Source organism: Ruditapes philippinarum, unplaced genomic scaffold (assembly GCF_026571515.1).
Source record: "Ruditapes philippinarum isolate M1 unplaced genomic scaffold, ASM2657151v2 ctg10691_1_1_1_1, whole genome shotgun sequence".
In the NCBI taxonomy this organism is placed as follows: Eukaryota; Metazoa; Mollusca; class Bivalvia; order Venerida; family Veneridae; genus Ruditapes; species Ruditapes philippinarum.
In genome coordinates this window covers 1-18,017 of record NW_026865289.1, presented here as the reverse complement: position 1 = coordinate 18,017, position 18,017 = coordinate 1, and the positions used below count along the sequence as shown (strand labels likewise).

Below are 18,017 nucleotides of genomic sequence, written 5' to 3'. Positions count from 1 at the left end.
TCAGATGATCTGCACTTATATTTTATAAATCAGGTCATTACAACATTTCTAAAAAGACATATTTCCTTCCCATTTCTACAAAATAAAACATTTATTCATTTCAGGGGAGTAATTTGCCTTTAAAGAAATATATATATTAATCAAAATTTATGCAACCCCCCCCCCCCGAAAAAAAAATAGAAGCCCTCTTATCCCCTTCACCCCCCTCCCCCCAAAAAAGGAGCAGCAACCACCCCCAAAACAGAATAGACTGTTTAGATCTTCATATGTATATCCATTACTTATAGAGAAGAGGCTAATTAAAAAGTAATGACAATAAAAAAAAACAACAACAAAAAAAATAAAATAAATAAATAAATAAAAACAACAGAAAAGACTGCTTTGATCTTATATACCGATATTAACAAATAAGAGGACTATTGAGAAGTAGTGTTATAATAATAATAATAATAATAATAATAATAATAATAATAATAATAATAATAATATCTTTATTTAAAGAACGTTACACATTAAGAACATACAATAACAATCATATATATCTTATTTCCAAAGTGGCTTTCTGAAATAGAAAACAACAACAACAACAACATCAGGACATGCATAGGTAGAAAAATGAATGTATAATATGTAATTTTTAGAATAATACAACTCATATACTTTCGACAGGCACTCAACAATTTTTGTTTAAACATATATGTATATTGCATCATTCGTTCGCTCGTTCATTTGTTCGTTCATATAATTATTCATTCATTCATTCACTCACTCATTCATTCATATGAACATCAAGATATGCTTTGTATTTTTCTTTAAAACATTTAAGGTTATTAACATTACGAATATTTAAAGGTATATTGTTCCAAATGTTCATGCCATAATAAGAAAATGTGTCTTTAATATAATTTGTTTTAGGTCTTGTCCATAATACAATATCCTTCCGTGACCTAGATCTTAAGTTATATATTTTGTTGTCGGATAAAGTCATCAGTTCTGTCATATAAGTCGGTGCCATGTTATTTAAAGTTTTAAAAACAAGCACCGCTGTGCGGTATTTACATCTGTCAAGGAACGGTAACCAATTAAGAGTTTCGAATAGATTTGTTGACGGAGATCTTTGAGGTTGCTGTCAAATGATTTTAGCAATTCGTTTTTGTAACTTACATTATTTATGTAGTTTGTGTTTCCTTTACCCCGTATAATACAACAATAGTCCATAATGGGCAATATATATGCATTGTAAAACAATAATTTCATATCAAAGTGCAAAAAATACGATTTTTTTTTAAATAAGGCAATTTTTCCGTTAAGTTTTTTACAAACATTGTCAATTTGCAAGTGCCATTTTAAGTTGTTATCTATGCAAATACCCAACACTTTTTGATCAGTTACTTTTTCAAGACCTATTTCATTTATCTCAAGAATTAATTTTCTCATAATATTTACTTTTTGTCTTGTTCCTATTACCATACATTTTGATTTATCTGGATTTAAGGTCATATTATTTATTTTGCACCATTTGTCAATGTTATTTAAATGATCTTGAAGTTTTATTTCTACTTTTGATATATTTTCTCCGGACTCATAAAGAGTAGAATCGTCTGCGTATAAATCAATTTTCATATCATTACCAATGAAAGCTATGTCATTTATGTATATTAGAAATAATAAAGGTCCTAACATTGAGCCTTGTGGAACACCGGGAATTATTTTCATTGTCTGAGATTGTAGATTACCTATCTTAACCAGTTGTATTCTGTTAGAAAGATATGACATAAAAAACGGCATTTTCAGAAAAATGATAAAGTTAAAGTTTATGCAAAAGTATTTCATGGTCAACCAAATCAAAGGCTTTCTTTAAGTCTAAGAATACAGTCCCGATAATTTTTCCACTGTCAACATCTTTTAACCAAGTATCTATTAAACTAATGAGTGCAATATTGCATGAATGATTTTTACGAAATCCTGATTGTTTATTATGAATTATGTTCGTTTTTTCAAAGAATGAGTGTATTTGTTTGGCAATATGGCGCTCAAATATTTTGGATATAGTTGACAAAATTGATATCGGTCGATAGTTATTTGCTTCATTCTTATCCCCCGATTTAAAAAAAAAGGTATAACTCTAGCTCTTTTTAAATTATCTGGGAAAATATTAGATTTAATACTATTATTGATAATTGATGCAATCATTGGTGTAATATAATCTCCACAATATTTGATGATGTTTTGTCCAATTCCATCTAATCCTGTAGATTTTTTAATATTCAGTTTTTCAATAATAAGTTTTACTTCAAACGGTGTAATTAATTCAATATCAAATTCATGATATATTAGCTTTTGGTCTAAAATTTCTTTAAATTTTGAAAAATTTGTATTTGAAAACTTTGTTTTATGTATGACATTCGAGATATTGACAAAATACTTGTTTAATTCATTTATGATATTTACAGTTCCGTAAATTTCTTTATTACCTGTCACTAGTCTGTCTGGCATTGCAATACAACCTTTTTTATTTACATTTGAAACGTCCTTTAAATTTTTCCATAAAAATGCTGGGTCTTTGTTATTTTTAATAGCATTGTTAAAGAAATCTCTTTTACTTTTTTTAATCATTGATGTTATTTTATTTCTGAGCAATTTGTATTGTTCATGTTTCCCTACTGTATGATAGTAATCGCGTTCATGTATAAGATATTTTATCTCATCAGTAAACCATTCCGGGGGTGTTCACGTTTAATACTTAAGACATACATCCAGCTTTAAAAAATATAGCGATCTTATTTGCTTGAAAATGATGAATTATTAATGAAAAGGTAAAACCCTTTAAACGATCAACACAAACTATTAGCCATGTCAAACAATTGTTTATTCGTGAATTTGTTTTTCATTTTATTGAAAGCCTTACTTAACAATGATGAAAATTGAATCGTGAATTCTCATGAAATATTCATTGTTAATAAATCATTTTCGCGAGAAAAAAAACCGTTGCAGCTTACGTGGAATACTTTTTTTTCTCCCAATGTACGTGGCTTTGTCCAATGAGTGGAACTGTCCAATAAGTGGAACTTATTTAACACATTTTTCTTTCTCTTATTTTATGCGTCGTTTGTCGTTTATACGTGCAACATTTTTTTTGAAATATTTAAAAGCTTAGCCTGGTGTAAATATTGATCAATATTTCAAAACTATTGTTGCTAGAGAAGTGTAATATTAATGTTTAATGCAAAAGAGAGAGAAAGAATTGTAACGGAATGCGTCTGATACCATATTCAATACTGTACATGTATATCGTTTGTCACAGCACAGATGGAATGCTATTTTTAAATTCTCATATCAATTTAACCTAATTTGTTAGTTTGTTGATGAGCAATCAATAAGCTAATCAGTGAATGAAGCACGTGTCTCATTTAAGTTTCATCTCATTATGCGGTGATTTGCCTTTGTGTTGTCGCTAGGTCGAACCCATATAGGCCAGTACGTCTGCGCAATTACTGGTTTTGTTGTACAGGCCGCATCAGGGGTAAATTTTCAATCTGAATCTTTCTCGACGTGTTTTTACGTGTGGTGGTAAATGGAAGCGACAAAAAAAAAACGGCTAATATTGTTAGCGCCATCCTCACGAGTTAGTTATGACAGGTCAACCAATCATCTGACTTGACCTAAACCTGTCGTGTGGATCTTTCGCGACGTGGACGAGTCCAATGGGATTTAGAAGTAATTATTTTGCCTTTGATGTTTCTTTCCTAAACAGAAAGGTCGATGTACGAGGCCGATATCCAACTTACAAACCGTCACACAACTATATATATTGGCTTGAGCAATGGCTGCATGGTCCGAGCATTTGATATAATGCACAAAGATTTTTTAACACAGCGCAAATACAGGTAAAAAGCTTGTGTCAACTTTCTGCTTAAGAATAACATGAATTTTATGAAATTCTAACTGGATATGTATAATTTGAATAAAGTTACGAATAAAATGAGTATAGGAAGCTGCGTTCCCTTATACAGGTCAAATAAAGTTTGTTTTAAAAACACACAAAAAAAAACTGCCAGTTGTTTTTAATGATACTATGTATTCATACTGTGTGTTCACCTTTGTGTGTATAGTTTTGAACATAACATATCTACTTTGTGTTAAGTCAAAACATGTTTATTCGATATTTACCTAACTCATTAACAGTGTGGCCATACCACGTGACATTGACGTCATTTTCGGCATCATTTCCAAGACAAATGTTGCTCGATTCGGAAAAGAAAAAAGCCGTAAATATTTTATTTCTGCACAATTTCTTTGGGATATGCACCAGTCTACGGAGAAAAATATAAGCTTTCCACAGAATATTGGATCTTCGTCAGTTTATCAGTCGTTTTATCAAACACTTTGCATAACCTTGGAAGTTGCTTGTATTAGAGCGGGCTTCAGTTGCAAGCTATTTCGTTTTCTGGCGTTATCTGGTCTACGTCATGATTAAAAAGTCAGGTTTACATCAACCGGGAGTACGGAAGGCAAAACTCTACCTAAATATGTTCATATTTTTATTATGAATGACATAAATCTTAAATTTTTCTTCTATTGTCAATTCTGGCACCAGTTCCAAGTCGAAAAAAAGGACTACAGTTTAAAGCAGATTTTAGAATCCGTTGCAAATGCAAAGCAACATGCCTACCGTTCTCTTTCTATAATTATGTTAACCATGAAAAACATTTTATTTACTATACGATTTACATAAACACAAATGAATATTTAAATGATTTTTACTCGCTACGCTATAAGTGATTTTAAAAGTCGTAAACTTGTTGTCTGTATTTGTAAAGAAATTGATTTGCTCTTTAATAATTGTTCGTTCACGGTAATTAATGATTATGAAAAATTTATTTGTGTCATGTAGCAGTACTAAACGTGGAATTGAAAACAGAAACCCTAAATATTGCCCAAAACGGCAAAATTGAAAATTTTGCAGGCTCGGATTGACTTAGCTAGCCTGTCCAATGAACGTGCACATTCAGGATCACTTCGATTTGTATGCTGTGAAAAGGGTTACGCCTCAACGCGGCAATTTTAAAGTCAAAGGTTTTTCTTTTGTAAAGAGTTATTTATACGTATAACCACATATTTATATATATAAAGAACCTGTAGCAATGTTTTGGTATGATAGATTCAGCTTTTTAACACAGTGGCACTCGTTGATAAAAAATATTTTTACATTCTGTTTTCATACCTACGGTAACCGTTTTTCGTGAACTGGATATAACTTCGTTCACTTAAGAACACTATTAAACAAACTTTTAAACACTATCTATTATGTAATTGCATTTATTTCTGTTGATAAACTGCATATCTGACAAATTTAGTTAATTATATCAGTCAACTCAGCTTTATCAGAGAGCTCACCAATATACATTGTAAAGAGAGGAAGGGAACGGAATATTTATGGTTTGAAAACATTTAAATCGAGAACTTACAATAATGTCTCTTTCAACCGAAAAAAAACGATATGGCTATTTGGGACTATTTCTTATCGATGTAGTCATTTGCTGTAAATGCATGGATTATTGCACACGGCATGACCTGCAGATGTCCTGAACAGGCTTTTTGTAGCATTTTAAGATTTAAAAAAGGACCACACATTAAAATCTAAAACATGATAAACATGACGCATACACTAAATAAGTGAATTATCTGATATGTAAATAAAGATGTAAGTCATTTGACAGTTGAAGGATAAAAATTGAATATACTCTTCAAATGTAATCGTAATTTTACTAAGCTTATGTTAGCTGTCAATTATTCAATGGACGCATCAGTGGCATATGGACCCCAGTCATAGATCTTGCCGATGTTGCTATTACAGATGTTATCTGTTTACTATTTTCTACTTTGTTTACTCCACATGGCGTCCATTCTCGTTCTTATTCATGGCTATTTTAGGTCTTTTTTATAAATAGAGAATCACAAGTAATGCAACTAAGTAACAATACTATCAGATTTACACGGCACAGTTCCAAGGTCAAGTTGTGATTTCGTTTATCAAACTCTAGAAATTTATTATACAACAATTCCAGAAAAAATATATACCTTTTAAAAGTCTCTCTTTTGAAGACAGAAGAACCTATTCGTCACATTCACGAGTGTCAGTGTTTGTCAGTTACTCTTTACAAAAATAAACTGAAAAAATACATTTAGCTTTACAACACTCGCGTTAAAGTGTAACCCTTTCCATAGCATACAAAAGTGTTTTTATTTTTTATTTTAACTCTTCCTCTCACTGAGAGCACATATATTTCTTATCAATTTCGCCATTGTGAAATAGAATAAAACACATTTTACTACATAGGATAAAATGAGCAATACTTTAAACATCTTCAAAACGAAACCAAAATATTATTTTCCGACAGGGACTAAATCTACGTGATTTGACGTGCACTTTTGCGATACAAGTAAGTGTTATTGCTTTTAGGAACAATCAGTTTTTTCACCATCTCTCTGTGAAAGATCAACAATGAAAAACTAAATTGTAGAAAGAGAACGGTAGGCATGTTGCTTTGCATTTGCAACGGATTCTAAAATCTGCTTTAAACTGTAGTCCTTCTTTTCGACTTGGAACTGGTGCCAGAATTGACAATTGAAGAAAAATTTAAGATTTATGTCATTCATAATAAAAATATGAACATATTTAGGTAGAGTTTTGCCTTCCGTACTCCCGGTTGATGTAAACCTGACTTTTTAATAATGACGTAGACCAGATAACGCCAGAAAACGAAATAGCTTGCAACTGAAGCCCGCTCTAATACAAGCAACTTCCAAGGTTATGCAAAGTGTTTGATAAAACGGCTTATAAACTGACGAAGATCCAATATTCTGTGGAAAGCTTATATTTTTCCCCGTAGACTGATGAATATCCCAAAGAAATTGGTGCAGAAATAAAATATTTACGGCTTTTTTCTTTTCCGAATCGAGCAACATTTGTCTTGGAAATGATGCCGAAAATGACGTCAATGTCACGTGGTATGGCCACACTGATTAAGGTAGACCATGGGTAATGCATTACCTCCACTTTGAAGAGTATTCAAATAGGCTAGAATCGCTTGCAAACTACACTGAAATTGTGGGGCGTGGGTTCAAGCCCCAGAAGGGGCAAAATTTTTTTCTTTCTTTTTTTTTCTTTTTAACATTTTTTATGTATCTCTCTGATCCCTTATGGAAGAAAAAAGGGTTTGATTTAAATTATATAATTATTGTAGATATTTTTTGCTAAATAATGCGAAAATTTACAGTAAATATGATACTAGATATTTTCAAAGTTTAATAAAATAAAAACTACACGGTAAAAGTATTTTATATTTCGCATGATCAACCAATATACCTTTAAGAAAATTTAGGCAAACTTTGAAAACAGCCCCTCATTATGGTAAATTTTAGGAATATTTTGAATAAGGCATTTTAGATAGGGAAATAGTAAAATTAGTGTTTAAAGTGGGTGGGGTAGGGTAACATTTTTATACAGATTAGGAACATTTTGTTTAGAAACAAACATTTTGCTTGTGTATTTTGTTACCTGAATGTTGTTATTTGTTTCTTAACAATGGGCAATAGAAAAACATTTTTTATAATGATGATATTACAAATTATTTAGAGTTTCTTCATTTCTGAAAATAAGCCCTTCTAATGGCAAAGTCTTAGTTTAGAAATATATCCATAACTCATAAACCACACGGTAAATTTTATTTAAATTTTGCATACAGGTGACATTTAAGACATATAACTGTCCTATGTTGTCAAATTTACAGTTCCTTATGGTGCCCATTACCCATGGTCTACCTTAAAATAAAATCATCGTTTTCGCTCCGTTACTCTTCGCTACGTAGCGTAGGGTAGTGAAGCGACAGTTAGGATATGATTTTAATGAGATTGGATATTTACAAAAATAATATGAAGCAAATATCAATATTTTATTAAATGGAATTTAAAACTGCTTAATATGCCATTAGTCAATATTAAAGTGAATGGGTCTGTATTGGAAGTTATTTAAAAGAATGAATTATCATCGTCGGATACCCACGGTCAAACCATTAACATTCATCTGCATGTTATGTGACATGTTTATCAATCGTGGGTATCCGACGATGATGAATTATTAGTTTAAACAATATGTTATTTATAAACATTACATTTACATGATAATTGACGAGTAATAAATTGTACGGATTGAGTAGGAAGCTTGAAAAGCTTTTTTAGAAGTTCTCTCCGTAAGTACTATCCAAAATAGTATATAAACAATGGTAACAATTAAATATGTAATGAGGCAGCATTAATGAATATTAATATGTTGATAGTATTTCGTTTCAGACATTGCATCAGACCACGAAATACGTGTATGTATATTGCTGGCAAATGTGAGATACATGATCAAACATTATATTGTTACATTTTGTATAGCAGATAATAAAGTGTTCTAGAACAAAATTTAATTGTTCTTTATACAAAATTTTATACTAAATCACTTAAAACTTTATTAACATTCTTTAAAAAAAATATCTCTAAGAATATCCAGATGATACATTTCTAGTGTTTCTATCAATATTTGAAATAAAATGTACTTATTGGAAACGTACAAATTGCAGACCAATCCACTTAAAGTACTTGCTGTCACTATAGGCAAGTTTTGAATTACATTTACATACAAAATTACTTTAAACTTGTTGTGTAGCTTTCTTTGTAAAAGAATGCCCTATTTCCGGAAAATCAGCTTTGACTTTTCGCCGGTTGAATAGAAAGGTTAGTTTTTTTCGATTTGATGTTTTTAGGTACATTTTTTATGTTCTGTGATTTTCTAGAACGTTTAAGTTGTTATGGTTTTTGTGATTTAAAATCATAATTACATGATAACTGTTATCTTTTCATACTGTGAACTAATGCCAGAAGAACTGCTTAGATTATTGTGACTTTAAAAATGACTCGAATAAGTTAATTTTAAATGTGTCTTAGCTTTGATGTGCTGTCTATTATATTTGTATTCAAAAATTCAATGCAGGGATGTAAGTGCATTCAAAAATAATTATCTTGTTTAAAATTTTGTCTCCAGATTTTTTTATGACAGTTATATTATAAAAACGTTTGCATTTTTAATAACTTTTAATTTCTAATTACACTTAATGTTGTCTTTGTCCGAGCATTGGCAGGTCTATTTTCCTTGTGTTTTATATGACCAAGTCTGTCTGGAAAGATCAGACCTCTACTAGTGCAAAAGATAGACCTCATAACGGATTTTCTTTTGTGTAACAGGTCTATCCGAAAATATAGGCCTGCCACAAACAACAAAGGTGTGTAACAGAGACAAACATTTATGCATAATTACTTCAAAGTCTATAAATGACTGACAAAGTCATGGACTGGACATGATTAACTGCAAATGACCTGTACAGGGCAACACCTTACGGGAGACAAACGTTATTGGTTGCCCCAGAGAGGTTAATTCTTTTCTAAATTTTAACTTAAGATAAATATTACTGTTAAGTGGTAATTGCTCTGGCGCTCTGCAGAGGTTAAACTGTATTCACAACCATTGTATGACTGAACGTACAAGTGTGACCTTTGACCTCAAGTGCTTGCATGCGACATGTTGCCATCATTTCTAACACATTTTATGACAAGATATTTTAACTATGCCCAAGTATAACAGAATTGCCTATGAAAAATTATTATCAAACTTTGAGCTGGGAGCCTGGTTCTTGGTGTTCAAAAATTGACATTATGTCAATGAATTTTATACAAAGTTACACCGCATGTTCTTCTTCAGTTACACAAACATAATAACAAAACAATGACTTTTTTTATTTAAAATTTATTCACGTTGATAATAAAGTTTTAAGTTTTTTATTTACACGCTGAAACGTTATGTAAGGGGGAAATATTCTGATTAAATCATGTGAATAAAAATAAAACATCATTATCTCCCCTAGAATGAACAAATACATTTTGATAACAATCTGCCATAAAAACACAAACTAATTGCACAAAGATAAGCTTTTCATTGAATTGGAAAAAATTACTTTTAGAGAAATGCCTGACATTGTGTCAAAATCAGTTTCAAAAATAATGCATTAAAGTATACCTTCTGGACAGTTCAGAAATGTGTTCATTCTATATCAAAATTGTATCAAGGAAACACATAACATATGAATTAATTATATTTATGTTTTGAAAAAAAAATGTAAATCAGCTTTGTTTTCATTGAATATTATACAGAAACTTGTTTTAAGCTGCTTATATAACTGAAAACAGATCGTATGCAAACACCTGTCCTATTGATAATGGCAATCACAGGCTTTTAGTTATAAGTTTTTGATGATAAAAAAAAGAAAATTTATCATGGATTTTGTCTTGTTAAATTTTTTCAATCGTCTTTGCTGACTGACAGGCTGTGTGTAAAAAAAAAGAGACTTGTATTTAACAAGTATTATACTTCAAAAATAAACTTTAAATATCCAAAATCAGATAATAAATGGTAAAGCTTCAAGGCTTTTTGTAAAGTAGTAAGGTATCTGTTTTTGAAAAGGCATTTTACACTTAGCGCCATCAATGTACCTTTATCTGCTGGGCAACAATACATTTAAGCGTTTATATATGGTTAACTAGGAGTTTCTGATCCTCTAAATTAAAGTCTGTGAGGCAATACATTGGATGCAGTCACTTGGGTATATAATAAACTAGAACTGCCACTATCATGGCGTGAATACCCCCGCATACCACTTTGTCAGAATCAACAGTGGCCATTTAGAGCTCAAGGACAACCTCCCTGCCAAATCTGAGGTTACTAAGCCAGTGCATTGCTAAGTTATGTATTCTACATGCTTCAAATGTGAAAATGTCAAAATCAATACATTGCAGACAGGACATTCTTTAGCAATTGAGAAGAAAAGCTTTTTTTTTTGTCAAGGTCCCTGTGACCTTGACCTTTGACCCAGTGACCTCATAATCAATAGGGGTCACCTTATAGTCATGATCAACATCCATGCCAAATATGAAGACTGTGGGTCAAAGGAATCTTAAGTTAATGGGTGGACAAACTTTTTGAAGTCAAAGTCCCTATGACCTTGACCTTTGATCCAGTGACCTCAAAATCAAAAGGGGTTCATCTACTAATCATGACTAACCTCCATGCCAAATATGAAGACTGTGGGTCAAAGGAATCTTAAGTTATTGGTCGGACAAGCTTTTTGAAGTCAAGGCCCCTGTGACCTTGACCTTTGACCTAGTGACCTCAAAATCAATAGGGGTCATCTACTAATCATGACTAACCTCCATGCCAAATATGAAGACTGAGGGTCAAAGGAATCTTAAGTTATTGGGCGGACAAGCTTTTTGAAGTCAAGGCCCCTGTGACCTTGACCTTTGACCTTGGTGACCTCAAAATCAATAGGGTCATCTACTAATCATGACTAACCTCCATACCAAATATGACGACTGTAGGTCAAAAGGAATCTTAAGTTATTGGGCGGACAAGCTTTTTTGAAGTCAAGGCCCCTGTGACCTTGACCTTTGACCTAGTGACCTTCAAAATCAATAGGGGTCATCTACTAATCATGACTAACCTCCATGCCAAATATGAAGACTAAGGGTCAAAGGAATCTTAAGTTATTGGGCGGACAAGAAAAAACCGACGGACGGCCGGACGGCCGGACGGACGGACAAGCTGATTCCAGTATACCCCCCTTACAACTTTGTTGTGCGGGGGTATAATAAAAGCTTTATTACGCATTTTTTGTTAAAATATACAAATCCATGATTAAGTGTATGTGTCTGTAATCATACCACTTTATAAGAGAAAATCTAATTATGCATGTTATCAGTAGGATATCAATATTTTAATCACATCATTTACATTAAACAACAAGAGCCCGGTTTGAGCCGGGTGATGCTCCCCGAATAGGTTTTGGACACAGGAAAGTACACCTCTTGTAGTTTCAGAGTTATGTCCGTGGAAAAAGTTCAAAGTGCAATAATTCCAAAATTAGGCAAGGCTGTTACAGTTTTTTGCACTGCACTTCTAATCAATGTGATCTATCAACTTACAAAGTTTCTTGATGATATCTCTTATGATTTCCGAGTTATGTCCTGGACAATTCAAAAAGTAAAAATAAACAAAGGGCAATAACTCCAGAATTAGGCAAGGTAGAGTTATGATTCTTGTGCACTGCACATCTACCCATTGAGATTTATCTACCTACAAAGTTTCATGTTGATATCTCTTATAGTTTTACAGCTATGTCCTGGACAAGATTTTTCTAAAGGGGAGAGATTATTCAAAAATAAGGCTTAACAGAGTTATGGTTCTTTTGCACTGCACATCTATCCATTGAGATCTATTCACCTACAAAGTTTCATGTTGATATCTCTTATAGTTTTAGAGTTATGCCCCGGACAAGATTTTTCTACAAGGGGAGATAATTCAAAAACCGGGCAAAATAGAGTTATGGTTCTTTGACACTGCATTCCCCCTCAATGCCCTCCACCACTGTATGAAGTTCCAACAAATTATCTCCAAAGGGTTTTCAAGTTATGTTCCGGACAAAGTTCAAAGTATTAAAATAAACAAAGGGCAATAACTCCAAAATTAGGACAAAAAGAGTTATTGTTCTTATGCACTGCACATCTACCATTGAAATCTATTCACCTACAAAGATTCATGTTGATATCTCTTATAGTTTTAGAGTTATGCCCCGGACAAGATTTTTCTATAAGGGGAGATATTCAAAAACTGGGGAAAATAGAGTTATGGTTCTTTGACACTGCACTCCCCCTCGATGCCCTCTACCACTGTATGAAAGTTTCAACAAATTATCTCCAAGGGTTTTCAAGTTATGTTCCGGACAAAGTTCAAAGTATTAAAATTAACAAAGGGCAATAACTTCAAAATTAGGACAAAAAAGTTATTGTTTCTTACGCACTGCACATATACCCATTGAGATCTATTCACCTACAAAGTTTCATGTTGATATCTCTTATAGTTTTAGAGTTATGCCCCGGACAAGATTTTTCTATAAGGGGAGATAATTCAAAAACCGGGCAAAATAGAGTTATGGTTCTTTGACACTGCACTCCCCCTCGATGCCCTCTACCACTGTATGAAGTTTCAACAAATTATCTCCAAGGGTTTTCAAGTTATGCTCCGGACAAGACAACGGACGGACAGACGGACAGACGGACAAGGCGCCGACTATATGCTCCCCCGAAATTTTTCGGGGAGCATAAAAATTCTAAGCACATCTGCAGCAAATAATTCTAGTTTTATTTAATACAGAAAACACACAGACTGGATTTACTTTTAGCAACAATCACCACATGAAGCTTTCAAAGATTTTTTTACATTTAGAGCTAAAATAATACTTAAGGTCACCTTAACAATAGGCTTGAAAACTAATATATTTATTACTAGCATAACTGCAGATGAATACAGCTTGAGTTGTTTGTGATCAGTTGGCACGCATTGTGTCTGTATCATAGTCAGCACATATTCTGAATTTTTGCTAAAAATTAGGAATGCTTTTGTCCAGGTTAAAAGATATAAGAATAAGTCCATTAAAATTCTAAAAATATTAAGTTTGTAGCAAAAGATATAACAATGTGTTTCAACACAACATAAGACATGAAAATTAACATACAGATCTCCAAGGCTCCTTATTCACAAAAATTTAAAGATCAGGATCAAATCCAAAAACCCCAAATATTCTCCATTGTCTCATATATTAAATATTTTATATTAACTTAATTAAAATGGAATATGAAATTTTAGAAGAAATCTATGTTGTTTTTTTTTTGTTAGAAGATATGGGCATTTTACAGTTGATCCAAATATTGGTCTTGATCTAAATTAAAACCTAATTATGATCCAATTATTTTTGTATTGTTTTGTTATTTGTCAATTGTATCCCATAAATGGTTTGTTTCTTTGCAAATCAGCAATTGTTTGACATTTTTGAATATGTACCATTTAATTCTGGCAAAATACAATCAATTTTAGTTGCTATAAAACAATGAAAAAATATTATCAGGATCATTTCAGGGGTCCTGGATCTTTTTTCTTAGTGAACACTGGGGACGGGTTATAAAAACACTTCTGACATTTGTCTCGCATCTCAGGATTCCCAATTGGTTTCTGAACAAATGAAACACCCGAGATCTGAGTTTTGAGCATAGAAAATTTCTTCATTTTGTTGAACAAACAATTTTAATATTCCTTCACTTACAATTCATACAAATATAAAATATTACATATGTACAACTCTTTTACAGTTTTTCCTTCAACCTAGATTTACTCCAATGGAAAATTTCTTATTTCAATATAATGCTCATTATGCTTGAATAATTTTTAAAATTGTCAGATGCAGTCAAACAAATCTATTATATACAATGACCAAACAGATTGCGTCATTTAATAAAACTTTCAACAGAGCACACAAGAAAAAATATCTTACTTTACAAAACATTCTCAATTCTTTAAAACACAACAATTTCTCTCAAATATGACGTCAAAAACTGTACTGAGCAAATCAGTTCATTTAAATGTTAAAAACTTTTTTTCAATTTTATTTATACATTTTACAACAAAAATTCTATGTTCCAAATTAAAAAAGGTGAAAATTTACAAAATTTTTTTACAATATCTACTTAGGAAATTATCTAAAGAATGTACATGTACCATCAAATATGAAACAAGAATTGCAAAAAAGTAATTCCCAAACAGTGCTATATCAGCATTTATCCAAAATGTTAATTTTGTACTCAATACAGAATTACTGACTTGTTAAAAAAAAAAAAACTGCTCCCTCAATTTTTTTCTTTCTGTATAATGAACAGTAAAACTATTGTACCACATTTTTTCTCATGCATGCCTCCCAAACATTTGGTAATAAAAAACCAACATTAATTACAGAAAGGAACTGTCACAAATAAAAAACAAGACATAAAAAATTATTGCACCGCTATCTTCTCTGTTTTCTGTTTAGAACTGGATTTTGTGCTGCCCCCACCCAGCCAGCCTGCCAAACATTTCAGACATGTCTGGTAAACTGGATTTATCATTTAAAGCTTTTCATCTGAGTACTGCATCTCCTGAAATAAGAGAGATATTATTTTTCACTTGGGCTTGCTGTGGTTTGAAATCTTTGTTTACCCAAAATTTGTTTGAGATTTTCTGTGATTTTATACAAAAATTACATCAACATAGGAGCATAACAATGTTGAATAATGAAGGCAAATAACAAACTCCAAGTGGAATTTAATGTTTTAAAAAATATCAACATTTAAACATGTTTTGATTTGTATAGTCTACCTCAGTACAAACACTATAAACTAGAAAATGGGGAAAATGACGTAAGAATGTCTTGTGGAAGCATATAAATTGGCCACATCAAAAAAACTTAATAATTTAATGCTGGAAAGTTAAGAGGTACTCTATACTGAGGGAAAGCTCAAGGGGAATGTGACAAAAAGTGATTGCCAATTTCAAATACAGGTAAAAAGTATTCAACACGCTCTAATTAATATTTAATTGCCATAAAATTCATATTTGCCCTTTCCAAATAATGTAAAGAAATTCATTTGTTTCTGTTTTAAAGTAAGTAAAGATAAGAATTCAAAAATTATGTTTTGTTGATGAAAAAAAAAACAACAACAAAAACGCCAACAAATGAGAAATAAACAAAATCATGTCAACATGAACAATTTAGTACTGGGCTGCTATATAAAGCAGATCATACCTTCTGTGCTTCAGGATCTGCAGCATTCATCATCTATCGGTAAAATCATTTCAACAACACTAAAGCAATACCATTGTTAATTACCTGAAACATAAAGTAAGATTTTCTAAAAACTAGGCATTTGATGATGACAAATTGATAATTAATAATTGTTTCTATTATAGTTTTCAGTGTTAGAGCAGGCACTTGAAAATAACTAGCAAGTCCCTGATTTAGTCATGAGAAAAGCAAAATACTGTATGGGATTCGTAACCCAAAGCTTGAGAGGCCAACTAACACTAGTCAAAAATCATTAACCTCTTTGCCATGGCATGGCCTGTGCAACCTTCTTTATTAATCACACTAGTAAATAGAATAATGAGTCACAACTGTCAGTGTTGTACTTTGTACAGTAAATTGGGCATACTGAATACTAATATTATCATGTTGTATAAAGTCACTTATATTAACCCCAAGTAGTAAAAACTCGTACTTTTTTAAAATTTCACATAAACGAAAAGAAACAAAAACAAACATACATAGATTTCTTGACAGAACAGAAGGTATGAATTAACAACAAAAAATTAAAACTCTATTAATCAAGCGAAAATTAAAATAATTTATAATAATAATACCATTGGATTTATAAGAAAGTCTGTAATCTTCCATTGCTCTCTTTTCTGGAAATAATTTGCCTTCCTTCTATCTCGGAATTCTAATGGATAATGCAGTTTTCACATACAGATGGCTGTAAAATAATGACTCGTCTTGACCCTCATCTTTCCTTTAAAGTAATTATCAACTCGACACAGATTTCAACAGATATTGTAGGTGTTTAATACTTCTATCACATACGTGCCTGATGGGACACCATGTTCTAATAAAAAACTGCCATCACCCCTAGAAAATGAAAACAAACAAACAAAAAACTTTCAATTTCCATGAAAAAAAAGTGGTTGAACAGGCAATACCATAATTGAAGACTTAACAATTTTTTATCTATATTTTGGATTAACAAAGATAATTGTGTTACAGATGGTCAATCATTTAGGCGAAAGAAAATTACTTTGTCTAAAGAGGTCCTGTCCGACATGTAGATCAGCTTTGTCCTTGAACTACTTGCCCCAAGTCAGCCAATCTTTAGTTTTTTAAACTTGCCCAATGGTCAAAATCAGCCTGATATTTTAACTTACAGTACTGGTAAATTTATTAAGATGCATAATCTTTTATTCATCAATTACTTACAATATTCTGTTCATCACCACATTTGAACGAAATGTGATTTTAAAATGAATGATATTTTTATAATTTTTATTCTAACCGACTTTCCCGTTCATATGTTTCCCAAATTTCATATCGTACCCTAACTTAAATCCTGGTTCCCCTTTCCCTTTACACCATTTGACGCTTCTGAACTAGAAACTACAGGCTTTCTTATCAGTAAATTGCAAGTAAAGATAACCTTTGTGTTCATCACTTATTATAAATAGTATGCAAAAATAGTTCTGTTCTTCGGTTAGGTTTAACTGTAAATTTAAATATCTTTAGTGTCAAATAAGTGCTGAAATATATACTGAGACGAAGCAAGATCACAAGCTTTTAATTGTGTATTATATTCTAAAATCTAAAATGCCACAAATTTAGGGTTTAAAAATGGCTAAATTGGGCCATTAAGCTAGCCACTTCCTAAAGTCATTCAGTAGATGTGAATAGAGCGGGATATTGAATGAGTGTAGGTTTTTAATACTAAATTTATGAATGAGTTGAATAAAAATCATATTATGCGAGCCTCTGCGGCGAGCAAAATATTGTTTTATTTCATCGAGTTCAAAAAAATAAATTTAGTATTGAATCACATTACGAATTAATATTCTATTTATCACATTAATAAATATAAAATAAGACGTAATAAACTGTTTAACTGATTGAGTAATTTTTTCAATGATGCTAACATTAGCGGGCTTTAACACTGTTTATAGCGCAAAAGACATCATGTCAAAGTGTTATTACACTAGTGTAGTATCATCTAGTGTAATAACATTTTTATTAAATGGCTTTATCACACACCCGTGCCGATTTTGCTACTCCGTAAAAATGGTATTGCACGGCCGTGCATATATTTTTTATATATATAAAAATCTCTTTATTTAAAAACCCTTTTTTTAATTTGGGAAAAAATAATTTATTAATTATAATTAAATTTTATAAATTTATATTTTATATATATTTATTAAATTTAAACTTTTATTTTTCATTATTTTAATTTAATTTTTT

General features: G+C 31.5%; 1 protein-coding gene and 1 long non-coding RNA gene across 2 annotated transcripts; both read right to left on the bottom strand.

Annotated features, from left to right (window-relative positions):
• Positions 1-10,431: 10,431 nt before the first annotated feature.
• On the bottom strand, positions 10,432-11,751 carry LOC132728553 (uncharacterized). The gene is made up of 2 exons (XR_009625501.1): positions 11,598-11,751; positions 10,432-11,304 (listed from the first exon to the last, which is right to left on the bottom strand). It is a non-coding gene; the product is annotated as an uncharacterized LOC132728553 (long non-coding RNA).
• Positions 11,752-14,976: 3,225 nt separating this feature from the next.
• LOC132728551 (ER membrane protein complex subunit 7 homolog) lies at positions 14,977-16,468 on the bottom strand (the record flags this gene model as incomplete). The annotated part of the gene is given in 4 exon segments (XM_060714199.1): positions 14,977-15,051; positions 15,053-15,093; positions 15,836-15,848; positions 16,379-16,468. Coding segments are annotated over 4 exon segments (219 nt in total), but the record flags the coding sequence as incomplete, so codon positions are not given.
• Positions 16,469-18,017: the final 1,549 nt, after the last annotated feature.